Raw genomic sequence first — 19,599 nt, 5'->3', positions numbered from 1 at the left:
AATCCCTAACCAGTAGTATGGTATTTAGCAGATCTTCTAGGTTTTACATGGTCACGACTATTTCTCTCCAACTGTTTTAAAATAATTTCCTGGAGCCATTTGAGGACATTTGAGGAGGACAATGTCCCTCCACACCTAATAACTGCTGTATCTCCATGATTGCAAACTTGAAAATTAGGAAACACCAAAGCAACATTACTCACAAAATAAATAGCAAAATCAGAATCTCTGGAGTCAACTTATGAAACATGATTTACAAAGATATGCTTACATTTCTTAATTTATTTTTAATAAGTAAAAAATTAGTGAAACTGTACAAAAATCAAATCATTAATTTTTGCACCTGTTATTTCAGTCATCAACAGTGATTTCATGGTACAGAAATAAAATAATGGGAATTATCATTAACTTCATCCTGCCTTTCTAGCTCAGTACAACCAAACAGAAGAAATTATGGCAATAACCATTAACTATAGAAAAAAAGTAATGGAAAAATGGTTGCAGATTTAATCACAAAATGAACTTAATTTTTGTTGATTTTGTTTTATATGCTAAAACACTACTATCTATAAATATGCACTGACAGCATCGTTCTAAATTTACTTCTGAAGAGATGTCGAGACTTCAATAAAATATAAGCAAGTTACTGGATCATATTTATGGATTGCTGAATGACTACCCGGAAAATATCAGTTACTTTCAAAGAGCACAAAACAAAGTGAATATGGAAAAAAGTCTTCTTTGCAAAAGTCCTTTTATTAGTCCTATCCTCTAAAATTCCAAGCCACAGAGCCTTGATATTCCTGGATTCTATTTTAAGTAACCTTAATTTTAAATATGACACTTGGGATATGCACAATGGGAAAGGGTAGGCTATGTGAACAAAATTTATTTTTTCCAAAGGTAGTCATTTTCTTTAAATTCATCCTATCCACTTTTGCCCACTTCCCAATGTACAGATAATCCTTTAATCATTCAAATTCACTCTCCACTTCCACATACAGTTTCCTCACTTTGGTACTTTTACAAAAGAGGGAAACAATACAGCTGGTTGATAAAGTAATTTAAAGTATTTGTAAATGAAATAAAAAGAAAGAAAGTATAATACATAGTGTAAAAAGATACCAAATTGGAGTAACACTGATGTTAACCTAGTTTTTTATTTAACAAAGTACCTACTAATGGTCTGAGAAGGAGAGTAGAAGGAAAGGAGCTAGAGGGAAATGACTTCCTATGGTTAAAAAAAAGCCACTTGCTTCAGAATGCATGATAGTCTTAGTAATAAAAGAATCATTTACTATTTTCACTGAGTTTACAGTGTTGGGTACTACTATTTATATCATTTTAATGAAAGTACTTATAAAAACATCTGCAATAGTTCATACCAGAAAACAGAAAGTTTCTCTCAATAAAGACCTTAAAAAATAAATTTTTATCTTCATTAACTCCCTTTCTGGGAATGAGAATGAAATAACATGCTTCTCTTTAAAAAAAAAAAAAAAAAACAACAACAAAATTTAATACCCTAATTAGGTTTCTGGAAAAAAAAAAAAAAAAAAAAAAAGACTACCCTAGCAATAATGTTTAACATTCTACTTTTCATCTATTTCTAAAGACACTCCCTTTACAAAATCTTTTAGTTTTATATATTAGAACAATCAGGTTTAGAGTCTCACATAAATAAAATATCCACATTAGAAGGCATACTGAAGAATCAAATGATTAGCCACATTTGTCTGTTCACATTCACGGATTCTCTAAGAGCGTTGTGTGAGTCCATATAATACTGTTCACATTTAGTCTAAGTTATTATGTCTCATCTGACCTACTGCTCCTACAACACTGATGCTATCAACAAAAATTCTGATTTTTGGGATACAGTGATATAACAAACTCTGGTAAAACCAGTAGAGGTAACAGGACGGTAAACTGTAACTGCACAATTTAAAATGTCCACCCTTCATCCACCACTACCATACCTCTTCCTCCCAGTGGTATTGAATTCTCAAAGCCTAATCATATGAGAGGTGCAGGGTGCCAAACACTATTTGTATAGAAAATCAGTCTTCAATACTAAACAAAAAAGAAATTCATAAAATAAAATAAAACTTTCTGGATAGTTGCATTTGTTGCTTTCAATTTCTTCATCCATATCTGTTCTGGTCATACATATTTTTTCCTTCTTTTTATCCAGAGAGATTAATACACAGATTGATACACAAAACTTTTGTAAATGGCATTCCAGTTCAAAGTTGCTTGTGATCATAGCCATGTGTGAACCGTTAGACAAAGTGTATACTATGCCCCAAAATGTTTTATAATTCTTCAGTGCAGTTTCTTACTGATGTTTCCCTTAAAATTAAGGCTTAATGAAAGAGAAATCCATAGTATCATGAGCTGATTTTTTTTTAGCTTCTGAATTAAATGCACTCTTTCCAAAATTAACTGGTCCTGGAGTAACATTAAGACAACCTGTATTAATCAGTGTCATGACTGAAGTAGTATCTTACTGGAGGTCCAGGCAAATCTTCATCTCCATCAATGTCTGGAGCAAATGACACAGTAAGATCCACATATTTCTTTTCAGTAGAAGGTTTTACAAGTTTATGCATTCTAAGAAAAATAAGCAAAAATGAATACTTCGGTAAATTCTATAAAATGAAAAAATGATTTGCTGACTAATGCCATCCAGAGAACCTGGACTTGTATCTAGACTTTAACATCTAATAATAATCTGCTTTCATATATTCATTTTCCTTTACTAAAAGGTCTGAACTCAAGACACTCATTTACCTAACAGTGAATAAATTTGGACACATTGGTCATGATAAAGAATACAAACCATTTATTAAAAGACAAAAAGGCTCAGCGTGGCGGCTCATGCCTGTAATCCCAGCACTTTGGGAGGCAGAGGCAGGCAGATCACCTCAGGAAAGGAGTTTGAGACCAGCCTGGCCCACATGGCGAAACCCCATCTCTACTAAAAATATAAAAACGAGATGGGAGCAGTGGCACATGCCTGCAATCCCAGCTACTCGGGAGGCTGAGGCAAGATAATTGCTTGAACCTGGGAGACGGAGGTTGCAACGATTTTAAAAAATTGATTCTCCTCCTAAACTTCCTCTTAAGTTTGGAGGCATCATAAATTCAAACATTTCTCTGTAAACAGTAAAAAAGCAAGCTAGAATTTAAACCTTAAAATGCAAGCTAGAAATATGAAATAAAAGACATTCTCAGCTTTTTCCCTTATATCCAATCTTTATCCTGTCTATTTACTGAAAAAAATCACTCTTTGCTATAGTCACTACTGCCTTAAATGAAGTCATCATCTATACATCCCTTAGATAACTGTATTATCTTCTAGCTAGCTTTCTCTAGTCTCTTTTCTACCTCCAATCTACACTGCTCCTAGAATTCTCTTAAAATATAAATTTGTTGTATTCTCCTGCCTAATAATGTTATTTATTATACACTGTGTACCTACTTCATGCCAGGCTCTGAACTATGTAATCAATTTAATCCTCAGTAGCTCTTTCCATTTCACAAAGATATTTTGTCCGGTACATAAACTTTTCATTCTTTCCACCATTCATGATCACCATCTCATGCTTGAGTCATTCCAAAAAAAAAAAAAAAAAAATGTGAATTCTAAATTCCCAAATTTAGAATTTAGTAGGAGTTCTAAATACTACTCTTAATTTATCCAAAAGATACTTAGGCATCCTAATGAAGATCAATATAAGGCAAATTAATGTCTTAGCTAATATAACAGTAGTTTTACTTTTGTATGTATGCTCTTTCTAGCTGCAAAGACTGTTGATTTTACCTGGAATAATCCTTCTTCAAAGGTAGTTCAAATGAAATCTACCCTGAACTAGAGGTCTGAGTTAGCACAATACTCTGTAAAAATTTTCATTATCACAGTTATTCAATTATACTTTAATGATTAACATGACCAGAGGTGAGACCTAGCCAGGTCACTGTCTCAAGAGTTACAAGCAGAGGGAACAACTAAAGCAAAGGTCCCACAATGGAGCATCATTAGAGTGAGTATTCAAGAATAAGGAGGCCAGTGTAGCTGGAATATTGTGAGGGCAAAGTAGGGAAGGAATTTAGCAGGATAATTAGGAATCAATTTCCTTTAATAGACTGTGAACTGTTTGAGGGCAGTGCTTGATGAACATGTATGATAACAAAATATTAACAGGAGTAACAATGGTGGAATACTTCTTACATGCCATTACACTATTAGCCCTATTATTTTAGTGTTCAACTATGGGCACAATCATCCCTATTTGTGGACTTGCAGCTTTTTGAAACTAAGTTTCAAAAGCTACTCCAGGTAACAAAATTAAGTAGCTGGGCAAGAATGTGAACCCAGGTCTTTCTAAAGTCAACCTCATGCTATTAATCACAATCCCACTGACTGACCTAATGTGTTCAGTACTTAACAGGTACTCAATAAATACTTGCTAAAAGGACAATCTAATAAAATGAAAAATATTACTATGCTGGAAGTTTCAAATATTGGCCAAATCTTAAAAGCATTTTTAAATAATTTGCCACAAATTTTAAACTCCACTAGTCAATACACTTTATGACCACATACATAAAAAGTGGACACATATGACCACTGCAGCATGAAATAAAGGAATTCTAAACACTACTCTTGCTTTATCCAAAAGATACTGAGGGATCCTAATGGAAAACAATATAAGGCAAATTAATGCCTTAGCTAATAAAACAGTAGTTTTACTTTTTAAGGTATAGATAATTCAGACCGGATTATAATTTCAGAATGATTAACCTCAACTGATTATCATAGTTAAAGCCAATAGATACGTTAAACACAACCATCATGCAGAGATTCATTTACTCGTCTAACAAATATTTGTTGATAACCTTTTATGTGCCAGGTATTTATCTATGTGCTTGAGATACAACAGTGACAAGATCAAATAAAGATTCCCACTCTTGTGAAATACATGTTTTAGTTGCAGGTAAATAGCTAATATACAGTACATGGGCCAGGTGCGGTGGCTCATGTCTGTAATCTCAGCATTTTGGGAGGCTGAGGCGGGAGAAATCACCTTAGGTCAGGAGTTCAAGACCAGCCTGGCCAACATGGTGAAACCCGTCTTAACTAAAATTACAAAAATTAGCCAGGTGTGGTGTTGGGCGCCTGTCATCCCAGCTATACTCAGGAGGCTGAGGCGGGAGAGTCGCTTGAACTCAGGAGGCAGAGGTTGCAGTGAGCTGAGATCGCGCCACTGCAATCCAGCCTAGGCAACACAGTGAGACTCTGCCTCAAAAACAAAAACAAAAACAAACAATAAATATAAGCAAAATACACAGCAGCACAGCAGTCATATGACAGTAATAAGTGCTCTGAAAAGAAAAAGTAGAGAAGAGTAAAGGGGACTAGGCATACTAGACTGGGGCCAGGGACAGGTTGCAATATTAAATGAGGCCTCTTTAGGAAGTGCAAAGACCAGAGGTGAGACTTGCCCAGGTCACTGTCTCAGAGTTACAAGCAGAGAGAACAACTAAAGCAAAGGTCCCAAGCTGGAGCATGATTAGAGTGAGTATTCAAGGACAAATAAGAAGGCCAGTGTAGCTGGAATATTGTGAGGGGAAAGGAAGGAAGGAACTTAGAAGGATAACTAGGAATCATTTAGAGCCTTGCAGACCACTATAAAGACTTTAGTTTTCTTTGGTTCTTTCCTCCTTTCAGTCTCTGCTCAAATGCCACCTTAACAGGTGAGACTACGACAGGCAGAGGGAAAACCCAGACTACTCAGTATAATATAGCAACTCAACACCCTCAACTCCCCATATTTCCCATATTTCCTTTTCCCTTTATTCTTCTTTAATTTCTCCATAATACTTACTACCACCTAACATACTTGTCTTATTGTTATGCAAACTCCTTAAGTAGGAAAGAACTGTAGTTTGCTAACTGCTATCTCCCTAATGACTAGAATAGTACCTGGCACACAGCTGGCACCTTAAACAATAATTTGTTGAATAAATGTGATTTGGCAGTTTGATTCCTCATAAGCCTGGTCATTAAGTGTTTCAACATAAGAAACGGATCCACTTTTACTTAAGTGTACTGACCAAATCAGGTTTCTAAACCTATTAACTGAAGAGCTGAATCTCTCGAGAAGTAGTCTGTTGGCCTTCACCTGGCAGATTCACTGTCTTTATTAACGTCATTAGACAAGACTAATGCTTTTATCTGAATTATAGTAACCTCTATATTTAATTTTTTAGTGTGCAACAACTTATTTTTAAATTCTTGTTATTTGCTGCATAAAACGTTGAATACTTACGTTAACTTCAATCTTTTTGCATGACCAGGCATTACAGGAACATAAAGCATTTTGACTCCCTGTACCACCATTGTTGGCTCAATTCCATACTTCTCCTAAAAGTGAATATCCAAAAAAAAAAAAAAACGATGAAAGCCTCGCTCAAACATAAAATGCTTATTTAACATTGTTCCTAAACAATGTTTTATGACCAGTAAAAAAAAGCAAATTCATGCTAAATAATTATAACTTCCAATAAAATTATAAATAAAAACAAAACAGAAACCAGACATAAAGCTACTAACGAACCAAACGAATAAAGGTATCTCACTTTGACTGCATTTATGAAATCCAAGAGGGTGAAATCTTCTTTTCCATGTACAGTCCATCGATCCCAAATTGTAAACGATATTTCATTTCTGTTATAGAAAAATATTCAGAACAGAAACATTGAAATTTTCTTCCCTTTAGTGATGATACAAGAAAAAAAAAAAAACAAAAAACACCACTTCCAGAAGTCCATTATTTGTGATTGGACTAGAAATTAATGTGGGGAAATAAAGGATAATATACCTTCTAAAATATTCCAATCTTATTTCCCCATCACATCATACAGATAATCACTTTTAATCAGTACCTTGCTGATCCTTCCAGTGTCTCATATTAAATCTGTACGTTTTAGCAAGAGAGTGTTGTCTCTCTCTTTTTAAAATGCATGGGTTTCACTGTGTGGAGGTTCCAGTCCCCTGTTACTGGACAATTTTGTACTCTCATTAGTAATGTACGAGAGTGCCTCCTTTCTCACACCCTTGCTAAGATAGCTTTTTTTCAAGTTTTTGGTTGTTGCCAATCTGAAAACTAAAAAGTACAGGCCCTAGGAATTGTTCTGCTTTGTCACAAGCTTATGGAGTTCTTCTAAATCTCATGACCTACACATTCGGACACCAGGGTACCTTCTAATTCATCTAGCAGACACAGATGAAACCATAATGCCAAATAATGTGGTAGATAAAGTATTGTAAGGGTTCTTTGGCTACTTTAGTCAGAAATATTTAATGAAGATGAGGTCTGAGTTGATCTTGAAGTGACGGCAAGAATTTACACATACACAATAGAAGAAAAAAAGAGGTGAAGCTAGTATTTTTCCCTTTTAAAAGGTAAAGTATTTTATTTCATTCTCACTATACAAGAGAAATAGACCTTCATACATACCTGATTTTAGTTTTCCTTACTTCAGATGTCTCTGTAAATACTATAATTGGAATGGCTAAGTTAAGAAAACAATTTTTGTAAGCTTCAAATGGATAGCCACCAGTTACTTTGATCATCTCCAAGGCAACCTAGATAAGAGAAGGTGATATGATAATATAAATAGCCTAAAACTATCTGTGATTTTAATTGGATCTATTCAATTTTCACAAGTTTTTAAGAATTTCTCTGTAGATAGTAAAAGCAGCTATAAGACTAATGTAAATTTCTTATTATAGGTCTCTATACTTTTAGTATATTTTATACTTTCTTTTTTTTTTTGAGACGGAGTCTCCCACTGTCGCCCAGGCTGGAGTGCAGTGGCCGGATCTCAGCTCACTGCAAGCTCCGCCTCCCGGGTTTACGCCATTCTCCTGCCTCAGCCTCCTGAGTAGCTGGGACTACAGGCGCCCGCCACCTCACCCGGCTAGTTTTTTTGTATTTTTTAGTAGAGACGGGGTTTCACCGTGTTAGCCAGGATGGTCTCGATCTCCGCCCACCTTGGCCTCCCAAAGTGCTGGGATTACAGGCGTGAGCCACCGCGCCCGGCCTATATTTTATACTTTCAAATCTTTAACCTACTCTATACATAGTAACAGTTATTTAAAAAAAATATTAATTCAACCATATAGTCTCCCTACTTTGAAAGCACATGCTAGAACTCAAAAAACACAATGGTCTAAAATCACTTAATACAGGGGTAAATAACTACATAGCTTCATAGATAATTATATAGAGTAATGATGTAATATGGCATAATAACTAGGGCCGCACTTAAAGATTCTGAATCATTATGAATACAGATCAGGGAAGTTTATTTTATTCAAGAAAAACAGAGTACCTGCTTTGTATGAAAGATGTAAAGATCAGTGAAAAGATTATTGCCTATAAGAAAAATTATAATCTATCTTGAGCTTATTTTTTATTTTAAAAATGTATATTTAGGGCCAGGAGTGGTGGCTCATGCCTGTAATCCCAGCACTTTGGGAGGCTGAGACGGGTGGATCATGAGGTCAGGAGATCGAGACCATCCTGGCTAATATGGTGAAACCCCGTCTCTACTAAAAATACAAAAAAAAATTAGCCGGGCATGGTTGCGGGCGCCAGTAGTCCCACCTACTGGGGAGGCTGAGGCAGGAGAATGGTGTGAACCTAGGAGGCAGAGCTAGCAGTGAGCCGAGATCGCGCCACGGCACTCCAGCTTGGGCGATAAAGCTAGACTCCACCTCAAAAAAAAAAAAAAATGTATATTTAGGTAAAACTTCAAAATACAGATGACTGCATTTTCAGAAAGTATTTTGAAATTTTAAATTCTGTGATCCAGTATCTATCCTTCCCTTTCTAATATCTCTGAGTGACTGGGTTGGTATGATGGGGAAGTTAGGGAAGAGGCAATGAAAAAGGAGCATTTTTATTTAAGGAATAATAAACTTACCAAGCCAGAAACTGTAGCAGTGGTTGTTGCGATAGCGGGTATAATTTTACCAGCTACGCGCTTTGTTTTGAAACGGTCAGCTGGTTCAATGCTGTACATTTTGGCACGAAGATTTGATGCAGCTGTGATGAAATCTATGTGTCCATTATGATCATCATCTTTTTCAAACGAAAGCACTGCCATCTGAAGGTCACCTGATTACACCAACCAGAAAAACAAAGTTCCATAGCAGCAGTAAAGATTTTAATAGGTAAAAAGCAATGTGGGTTTACTAACTTTTAAATATTCCTTTTTATATTTTTACATGACTGAGAAACATAAGAATCCAGGCAACTAATACTGAAGGCCATGAAAACAGCTCTTCCCATGATTAAAGAGAGCCAATTTTTTCAAATTAAAAAATAAAAAGAAAGAAAATGATGGTTTTAATGCCACTAAACTAGAGACGTTTCTGTATTTAAAAAAAATTTTAATAAATAGCAAAATAAGGAAGTTGTGTATGGCACATCTGCTATCAAGAGGTTTACAAAAAAAAGCCAACATTAGGTATAGTTCAAAAATTTATTCCACAAATCCTACTCTGCAACATTTTCCTTCTGGTAACTAAGAATAGGGTCAGTTGGTCAAATTAAAACAAGTAATTTCTGAAATCTTTGTAGATCAGTGGTTCCCAAGATCCTTCTAATTATTGTTATTCTGGGTTATTTTTCCTGAAATTCTAGTGGTCCATGCTTAAAATCCCAAAAGTTTGGGAACCACTAATTTATAAAACTAAAAGACGGTGAGCAGCTCAAAACAGATGAGTGTATGGGTGTTTTTAAGGAATTAAAAATTCAGTTTTCCTGTATTTTTATATTTAAGTCCATCTAGCAAGGAAGTATATATAGGTCATTCTGTATTCCCTGTCAGTAATTATGCAGACTAAGAACCTAAGAAGAGTTCTGTTTATAGTTCTTTATCCTAACGTGATTTAAATGGGTCTGTCCAAAGATTAGTTTCCACAAGGACCCCATTAAACTGAATTTTTAATTCCTTAAAAACAGAGCTATTCATTCATGGTTTTAGACCTGCTCACCATCTAAAGAACTAAAACAATCAGAAAAACAACAACAAAGCAGTTAATGTGATTTGGAGAATTAGACTTCAATCTTTGAGGGTAATAGTGGGGAAAATGATGAATTTAGTCACAGTTAAAGATGAACACTGACTTTAATATGATCATGAAATCAATCAATACTATCATCATTATTGTTGCTGTGATTAAATTCCACAAATTCTTAGGTGTAGAGCTTGGTGTAAATAAAAACTCACCCAGTTTAAAACATTTTTATAAAGATTTTCCCTTACTTTTGGTGGCTTCATTAGATAAAATAGCCTTTTCTAGTTGGAAAATTGCATTCCTCTCATCTTCACTGCTAATAGGAACGTGGTCTGGTTTCCTTGCAGTTTCATCGGTTTGAACAACCTTTGAATACATGAATATAATTTTATTAATGTTATTTCCTGCATCTAAGTTTGGTTAGCATTTAACTGTTTCGTCAAATTACAAACAGAAAATATTTTCTCTCTATATTTTCATCAGATTATTAATCATTGGTCCAATGTATTTTATACATTCCTTTAGAAGGCATTATGATGTTATTCATGTATGTATTTTATTATCTATCTTCTCACACAGGCATGTAAGCTCTATAACAACAGGGATCTTTATGTATCTTGTTCACTGACAGAACTCCAGTATATCTAATGTTTAATACCCACGATGATATAGTGGGCATAAAAAATATTTACTGAGTAACTCATACAATCTAAGTCCATACTGATCTTTTTAAAAATTCCACACTAGAATAAAATTAGTATTAATCAACAGTTTGTGATTCTGACAAATCTACTTTAAACTCAAGTTGCACTAACAAGAGCAAGAGCAAGAACCATTCGTTGTGATATTCTCCAGGTTTAGAATGGGACTTGACATAAGTCCAAATTCCCAAACTATTTGCTGAATGAATGAATTTTTAAACATACCTTATTGGAAGGTTTGAATTCCTGAATCTTTACTTCTGAAAGAATATTCAAGAGGGCATCTGCTGATAAGTCCTGTTTTTAAAAAAGTAATTTTACCAACAAACATTTTCTTCTATTTCTAAATTCTAAAGCTAAAAAAAAATCCTACAAAAGGTCCTTAATCATATTACAATATGTGAATACTTCATTATCTGAATATGTAGACATCCATTTGAGACATTTACCTTTATTTCTATAAAAATATCCCCCCATAAAGGTTATGGGGGAGGAGAAGATAAGGGGTAAAAAAGTACTTATTAGTCAACAAACTTGAAATTTTAGTTCTTCTGCAAATTTTTTAAAAGGCAGTTTTAGGACTGGTTGTAAATATAAAACTGAGTGACATGATCAGTCAGTTTTAATTCCCTTAGCTTTATGTTTTATGTTTTTAATGTTTTACAAAGTTCCCTGAAGTAAGTTATACTCAGTAAGTAAAATAAGTAAATGGAATTCATACCTTAAAAAGGAGGGAAATATTTAAATGGTTAAAGATGAACTTACATGAATTTAAAGCTATGTGTTGCATTTACATTTATCATTAAGAAGCTGTTTGGCAAAAGCTGAGACATAGTGCTTTTGAGGTCAATTACCACACTCACCACGAAATTACCACTGATTTTCCCAAAAAGAATATCAGACTGAATGCCACTATTTTTACCAAATATTTACAGTTTATTTGTATGAATTCCAAAAAAGGATTAATCTAAAACATTGTTATCTGAATACAAAATAGCCGATATTAATTATGGGATCTGATTCATATTTCTCTGTTCAGTGCACCTAAAAGTACAGCAATTTACTTAGCTAGAATATGCATTTGTGAAGAAAAGAGACAGATGCCTCTCAAATAAAACCGTATTAGGCTCTTTAGATGTTAGTCAATGAAGATGATGTTTAAGACAATGAGTATGATGCTAAAGTAAGAAATGTCACTATAAGGGAGCATTTTCAGATTTCCTGAAAAGCACATAAGTTATTACAAAATAAATCAAGCAAATGTTAACAAAGAAAATATCTTTGAAATATTTCAAAATTGCGATGAAATGGTTTGCCATGGCTTTTTAGAATAACTAGGATAACTGAAGCTGATAAGCAAGTTATAAATATTTTTAAAACAAAGTTTAACTGCTTTTAACAAATTGTGCTGTTTTTCACTGCTTCAAAATCCGACTTCTACTTAGCAATACTGCAATGAGCTTTTAGCTTCCATTATGTTAGTATGGGTAAAAATACAATAAAAGTTCTACATCAAAAGAATGATTCTTATAACAAATAAATATGTTTTGATGAAATCAATGCATCAGTCATCTAATTCTAATTTGGTTTTGCATCACTTGCTAAGGCTTAAAGAATATCTTACCTCTTCTGTAAATGGAATACAATATACTGTAGCATATAGTTTTGCAGCATTCTGAAGGAAACTGAGGTGCCTTTTGAAATTAAAAAATAAAGCAAAATTTGAATGCACAGTTTTAAAGATAATATTTACCTCATTATGAACCATAGCCTTTAAATGTAGTTTGAAGAAATATAACCACAGAATTATTATTTCAGGATTTTTTTTTAAGTTAGACAAAAATATTCTGGTCTACACCAAAACACTACAGAAGTTATAAAACACAAAATATCAAACAGTTATTCTCGAAAACACTTAACATTCAGGTAGTGATAATGACTACCTTGGGAAAAGTGAGTGGACAGAAGCAGAAAACTCAGACCAGTGAACAATAATTCATTTTAAGTCATAAGAAATAGTATATATTTGGTCTTAATGAGTATATATCAAGTTCAAACTAAGTAAATGTGTTTATTTAAAAACAAAAAAAGAAAGTCTTATAGAAGAAGCAGTCCAGCATAAGGTGACTGGAAGCCTAAAACCACCACCAGATGAGAAAATTAAACATAGAGTTATCTGCTGAAAGGAAGGTTAGTGAAGGCAAGCTAAGTGTTTAAAAATATATATATACATAAGTTTGGGTGTGGTGGGATGCACATGTAATCCCAGCTACTTGGGAAGCTGAGATGGGAGGATTGCTTGAGCCTAGGAATTCAAGACCAGGTTGGGCCACCTTGTGGCCTTGTCTTTTTCAAAAAAAATAGTGAGACCTTGTCTTTTTCAAAAAAAAAAAAAAGAAATAGAAAAAATACATACACACACAAGTATGAATCTAATGTGTATCTAATATAGTGCTTCAAGGTATTCACACAAAGACCAACTCCTTTGAAAATAATTTGAGATTTAGGGAGTTATTCAGTAGTAATTATTTCTTCCTCCATATAACTGAAGATTCTTATATTTGATTTCATTAAATGTAAAAACAAATTTACTAATTTATGGATAAAGTAAAAAAGGTGATTTTGGTTTCACTTTAGATATTTATTATAAATAATGAGGTTATTTACCATGTAAATGAATGGATTCACATTTGTGTGGGAAGGATTGTGGCTGGCTTTCTTGGTCAGAATGACTTGTTAACTCTTAAATGAACAGGGATGAAATAATTTAACATTAAAGAGCCTAAGGGTTTCACTCTGCAATGTACAGTTAAGGAATTTACAGTGAAGAAATATATAATAAAGGATACATATCAAACTAAATATAAATACTTACAAAGGTTCGTTTAAATCAAATTTTATTGGAGAGGGTGGCCTCTTTGGTGATTGCCAAAACAAACCTGGCAAAAATATACAAATGTTATTTTCAACATATGTAGTCAGTAATAAATGTCATTAAAACTTATTCTCAACATTTATACTTACTACCATCTTTTAATCGTATGTCCAGAGGGAAACAGTGAAGAAGCTGAAGAGCCTAAAGAAAAAAGAATGAATTAAAGACACCCACTACTTAATATTATCTGAGAAAAAAATTTTAAAAAAATTAAAAAATGTGTGTAGTAAATATACGCACATGCTTCAAAAATCAAAACACATTAAAAGATACACAGTGAAGTCTCCCTACCACCCTTGTATTCCATCTGTCCATTCTCCCGTCACTGCCCCTCATAAATGAAAAATCTAAAATATCATTTTCTATCACTATTTGTAGGTTTATTGGGAGGTGGTATCTATAGCAAACAAATGTAGATTACTTCACTCCTTTTTATATAAATGGTGGCATATTTTACATGTCATTCTGTTCTTTTTAAAGAGCTAATACTTAAATAACAAAACCAGAAAAAACACACAGTACTTTGTAGTTTTGAAATGATAACATGTTTGAGATTTGCTTCAAAATCACCTGGGGGAAGGTAAAAATGAATGGGGATGGTGATGAAACAAGATTTATCTATGAATTGATAACTGCTAAACCTGGGTGATAGGTAAATGACAATTACATTAGGGTTCATTATACTATTTCCTCTACATTTCTATGGCTGAATATTTTTCATTATAAAAAAAGTTTTAAAAAAAATCATAGAAGATAAGAACTAAAGAGTTCCTTAGATTTTTGAAAAAGGAGTCACTGATAACCATGTTAAGAACAATTTGAAGAGTAATGAGCAAAGAAGTCAAATTTACTGGGTGAGGAAGTGGTAACATTGAGTAGTACAGACCATTTTTCCAAGAAGTAGAGCTCTGACGAAAGTAAAAAGACAGAAGAAGTATTAATGAAATATTTTTAAGTGGGGTGTGGTGGCGTGCACATGCAGTCTCAGCTACTTAAGGGTTGAGGCAGGGATCACTTGAGCCCAGGAGTTCCAGGCCAGCCTGGAAAATATAGGGAAACCCCGTTTTTGTTTGTTTGTTTGTTTTTTCCAAGTTGCTTTTAAGGAAGATGAACTAAAGAGCCTAAAGAGAGGGAAAGACTAAAGAGAATGCAACACACATTTCAGCAACTGTATTTAACTGGAGGTAAGAATAACAGCTAATATTTAGTAATTTTTTATGTGCCAGGCTCTGTTCTAAATGCTTTATAAGTCTTACCTCCTTTTATCCTCACCACTACCTTATGTATTAGGTACAAATTTATTATTTCTATTTTACAGATGGGGAAACAGACATAAAGTGTGATTATCGAATATGGGTGGAAATGGCAAAATCCCAGCAAAATTTCTGACTGAATACGTCTATTTTCTCAGTTTCTTGCTTCTTCTATTCTGAACAAGCTTCTTTTAGATTAGCATGTGCTCTCATTTAACTTACTACTAACTTCTGAAAAGCTTGCCAAAAGAAAAAATATACATTTCAGGTCAATGAAATTAATTTGTTAATAACTAAATAAGTCAAGGTCAGACTTTTTCTTAATGTCTCACAATGCATACTTACCTTATGGTTAAAATATTTTTCAAACTTTATTCTTGCTAATTCTACACACTGGGACCAATTTCTAGGTCTTCTGCTAAGTAACTTTATAACTTGAAAACAGCCTTCTAAACTGTGTCCACTCTGTATCTTCTAGAATGGGAGAGAAAAAAAAAAATCAACATACTTCCAATTACAAATATATATACATCCCCCACCAAAAGTTAGCCTAAGTTTGAAGTGTCAACTCATGTGTTTTATGCTTTTCTTTTTTCACCTCAAGCTCCTTTTCCCTTCCTTCTTCTTTAAGCTCTTTCTTTTCTGTTTGAGGAGGGGAAAGGTAAGAAATAGCACACAAAATTTTAACTCTGATTTGTTATCTTACAAGTTATCCTCATATTTTCCCTAGCTGTTAAGTTATTAGTACTATAATATATGTACTTACTAAAAGTGCTATGAATATTTGATACTAAAAAGTGGGCCTTGTTAGCATAAGATTAAAAGAAAGTGAGAAAACATCTTTAAAGTTGCCTTCACTGTAAGAGTAATAAGTCTTGGAGATAATTGTTCCCCCATGAAATTTTAACTAGAACTTACCTCAATTTTTTCTTTCCAAAGGGCTTAATAAAAGCCCTTTTATTATTTGTAGCCCTTACATCATAATTATCACATCTTTAGTAGCTTGAACCATATGAATTGCTGTTTTGTGAGTCAAACATGGTCAAATATTGACAATTGTGTATAGTTCAACCAAACCAAAAGGATAATTTGTGACCTAATTTCAAGATTCCTTATGTATCATTTCACTTTCTATATACAATCACTCTTTATGGAGGTAAAACAAATCACTTATAGATGACTTGAAAATAAGATTACACTGACACAAAGTGTTAAGTGTGTATTAAAATGTACTGATTATTACCTGTAAGACTTCTTCTGCAGATGAATAGGTTTGCCAAAATTTGTTAAACAATGAAGGTTTGTGGGAAAAGGAACTTTCAAACTGTAACAGAGAAAAGGAAAAAAAATTACAAATAGAAGGCTGTTTAAAGTCAGAAATATCTTCTTTCTCACTTCAAAGAAAATAAATTTAAAAAGGAACCTTTACCTTATCTCTTGCCCACTGTATGGTATGTTCAATAGCAGCTGGAAAGGATTTTAGAGTACAAAATGGTATTTCCTCTTCTGGGGGATCCCGCTAATTTATAAAATATGACAACAGATACTTAAGGAGCAGCAATGACCAATTTTTATTGGTTTAATTTACTTTTGAGCTTTAAGGCTATTAAAAATCCAAAGATAAATAAAATCCAACCATACATTTTTATATCTTCGCTCTCTTAGGCAATAAGAGAAGTTAATTCTTTTGACATTTAACCTATTTGTTAACAGCAATGTAATGTCAAACATGAATCTTATTTATTATTTGTTTACTCATTTAAAGCACCATGTAGTACTCATGACACACCATCATCTATAAATCATTCTTTTCTTCATGAATCAAGGTGAAATTTAAAGTTTTATAACACTCCCTGCTTTGAAAAGTAATTCAGGAATACCCAGTATAGTGCTCGAAAAGCATGAGTTTTTCCATAGAGAAAAACGTCGGGGAGCAGAAATATGTCCTCAATGCCTGATACAGGTTTCTTGCAGAAAGCATGTATTAAATAAATGGCAAATACCTAAGTCGTTTTTTTGTGGATAAAGTACCACTGAAGAAATCCACATTCTATTATAGAGTACATTTTGCCTAGGTTTATTGGTTTACCTAATCTAAAATGACTCACTTCATCTCAGCAAGTGAATAAAATTTTATGTCTTTGTTGACAGTTCTAGCCTCAATCTAATGGTTTGTTCTTATCAAACAATCTTAAACTCAAAGAATATTAGAAAACTAAGCAGCTCTGAGAAATAAATAGTAACCAGAAGAATAATGCTTCAGAGACACCAGACACAAAATTCTGATAATTTAAAAAAAGTTCAATTATATTTTTAAAAATGTGCATGCACATATGTATGAACATCATTGGCACAGCAAAATCAGAAGGATTAGGAAAGCTAAATCAAATTGTTAAGACAAAAATTATAAGATATAAAAAAGACATTTATTTCAAAATACCGATTCACTTACATGACTATTGTAAGATTCAGTCAAATGCGGTACAATAACTTCAGTGTGTCCCTTAGTGCCCATTGTTCCAGAATCTAAGAGAGGCCTTAGATTTGCTAAGCAACGACTATTTGAAAAGATAACAAGTAAAAAACAAAAAAGTGAACAATAACAATGTAACTAAAGGACATCCTACTACTTTCTATTGACCGTTTCACATACTGATCACTTCTTGAATGCAGTATTTTAGGAAAACAGATATAGTACTATCAAACAAACAGTGGATCAATCCTGTTCCCCTATTCTGCACTATATATACAAATTTTGTTGTTCAATCTAGTAATTTCTCTCTTTCCTACTACTAGTACCCTAAATCTGGGACTTTCTTAACCTTTATCTCTCGGTTAATTCCTAACAGTATTACTCCTTTTCCCTTGCTTTGTATTTCTTCTTTGGTTATTTTCTAACTACAAGTTGTATCACACTATCTCTTTTCAATATTTTCTTTATCCCAAATAATATTAATCTTCTTTCTCAATACTTACAATACTTATATTCTACAAATTTTTATTTCTTAAAGTTTTATTTTCTTCCCCTCTTTGGCCCAAGATTATATACTTTTCATATTTTTCAACTGATAAATTATCCTCTGATAATATATCTGGCTCTATACCCTAACACTGAGGAGTCATATAAACATGTAAGGTGAACACATTTAAAGTCATTCATTCATCTACTTATTTAAGGAATATTTAATAAATGACATCATGTGTTCAGCACTGAGGATACAATGACGGAAAGTAAATGGTCCCTGGATGAATGATTTAGTGAGGACACAAACATTAAATAAATATGTATACCAGTAAAAGTAAGTGCCAGGAAGGAAAAAGTACATAGTGCTATGAAAATCACCATAGGAGGATCTAATTTAGAATTTGGGGGAAAAGAAAGTCTGTTTGGATAAAGAAATTTAGGCTGAAACTGAAAGGATGAAGAAAAAAAGCTAAACTAGATGAAGAGTAGATATGTAGATTGGAGATCAGGAATGTTAAAGCAAGAAAAACAGAACTTTCTGAGGCCGAAGAATATTGTGTGTAAGTCCCCTAGGTAAAAAAGTGCTGAAGGCCTGGTAAGAACTTAAAGGCACAGACAGAAGGAGCAGGGGCAGGTCAGAGCTGCTGCGGGTAACCAGCATGAGCTAGCCTGGTAGAAGAATATGAAAAAACAGAAGAATACACAAACAGTTAAGGGAAAGTGCCAAGACGAGGGATTTTCTCCTGCTGCCCACAAGCAGAGGGACTTGGAGACCATGCAGGTGAAGCAGAAAAGGGAAAACAAGAAGGAGGAGGAACCTAAGTAGCTGTATGGTTTGGTGTCCACCCCCGTGCCCTTCGTGCCCTTTGCCTATGGGCCTGAAGCCAGTCCCACCACACTCATGTTTCCTCCTCTAGTGCTCAGAGGACCCAGTACTGATGGCATTTCCTTTGCCCTGAGTTTGCAGTGGGTGTATTTTGTGCTTCCTTCTCAGGTAGCCTCTCTCCCCTGGGCCATTCCTGGGGGTGAAGGAGTTACCCCTTCTGTGTTTTCTATTGCAATGGGACTTCACCCAAAGTATTAAAAATAGCTGTATAATTCAGAAAAAACAAAAGACAGCCAAAAAACTGAAAGACACATACAGCTAGAATAAGGGAGCCAAGGAAGACTGGTAAATGTTACACTGGCGTGGTGAACAGGGAAAAGCACTCCATGAAAAACATTTAGGTTATGTTACAGATTTTGAATTTCATTCTAAGTATAACGGGAAATCATCAAAGGGTTTGTGTTTGAGGAGTACTACAATAGGAACATAAAGAATAATCAGATAATTCCGTAACTTTTCAATAAGTAATGTGGGAAACAGAAGTGAAAACTAAAGATAATACTGTAGGAACATGAATTTCAATAACATACCTGTCTACATATCTCCTGGCTTCCACATTATCTAATGCTGTAATAATTATATCTTGTTTAGTATAGAACTCATCATTGTAAATGGTCTCAGTGGCTGGACATACTTTGTTCAGGTGTGCATCTATCTTTATCTGAGAATTTATTTTCAGAGTAGCATCAGCAGCAGTATAGCTTTTAGGTTTCTAAACAAATAATATAAGCAGAAGGAATATGTTAAACAACAACAAAAAAAA

At 33.8% G+C, this 19,599-nt stretch overlaps 1 protein-coding gene across 2 annotated transcripts in view; it reads right to left on the bottom strand.

Moving 5' to 3' along the window:
• Window positions 1–252: 252 nt before the first annotated feature.
• UBA6 (ubiquitin like modifier activating enzyme 6) overlaps window positions 253–19,599 on the bottom strand; it is an 82,872-nt gene continuing 63,525 nt past the window's right edge. Inside the window, exons 19-34 of one of the 2 annotated variants that reach the window (XR_748209.2) lie at window positions 19,367–19,548; window positions 17,438–17,543; window positions 16,415–16,504; window positions 16,229–16,309; window positions 15,331–15,459; window positions 13,822–13,873; window positions 13,673–13,736; window positions 12,422–12,491; window positions 11,023–11,094; window positions 10,345–10,462; window positions 8,998–9,191; window positions 7,527–7,654; window positions 6,646–6,733; window positions 6,336–6,430; window positions 3,485–3,608; window positions 2,506–2,613 (exon numbers count right to left, since the gene is read on the bottom strand). Coding sequence is in view for 1 of the 2 variants with exons in the window: in XM_010365544.2 (XP_010363846.2) it covers window positions 2,478–2,613; window positions 6,336–6,430; window positions 6,646–6,733; window positions 7,527–7,654; window positions 8,998–9,191; window positions 10,345–10,462; window positions 11,023–11,094; window positions 12,422–12,491; window positions 13,673–13,736; window positions 13,822–13,873; window positions 15,331–15,459; window positions 16,229–16,309; window positions 16,415–16,504; window positions 17,438–17,543; window positions 19,367–19,548 (1,605 nt within the window). In the remaining variant the exon portion in view is untranslated. Of the gene's footprint in view, window positions 2,614–3,484; window positions 3,609–6,335; window positions 6,431–6,645; window positions 6,734–7,526; window positions 7,655–8,997; window positions 9,192–10,344; window positions 10,463–11,022; window positions 11,095–12,421; window positions 12,492–13,672; window positions 13,737–13,821; window positions 13,874–15,330; window positions 15,460–16,228; window positions 16,310–16,414; window positions 16,505–17,437; window positions 17,544–19,366; window positions 19,549–19,599 lie in introns of both variants that reach the window. The other variant, XM_010365544.2, reaches the window with a different exon arrangement.

The sequence above is a fragment of the Rhinopithecus roxellana genome, chromosome 2 (genome assembly GCF_007565055.1).
Source record: "Rhinopithecus roxellana isolate Shanxi Qingling chromosome 2, ASM756505v1, whole genome shotgun sequence".
Lineage (NCBI taxonomy): Eukaryota > Metazoa > Chordata > Mammalia > Primates > Cercopithecidae > Rhinopithecus > Rhinopithecus roxellana.
This window is presented reverse-complemented; position numbering and strand designations above follow the sequence as displayed.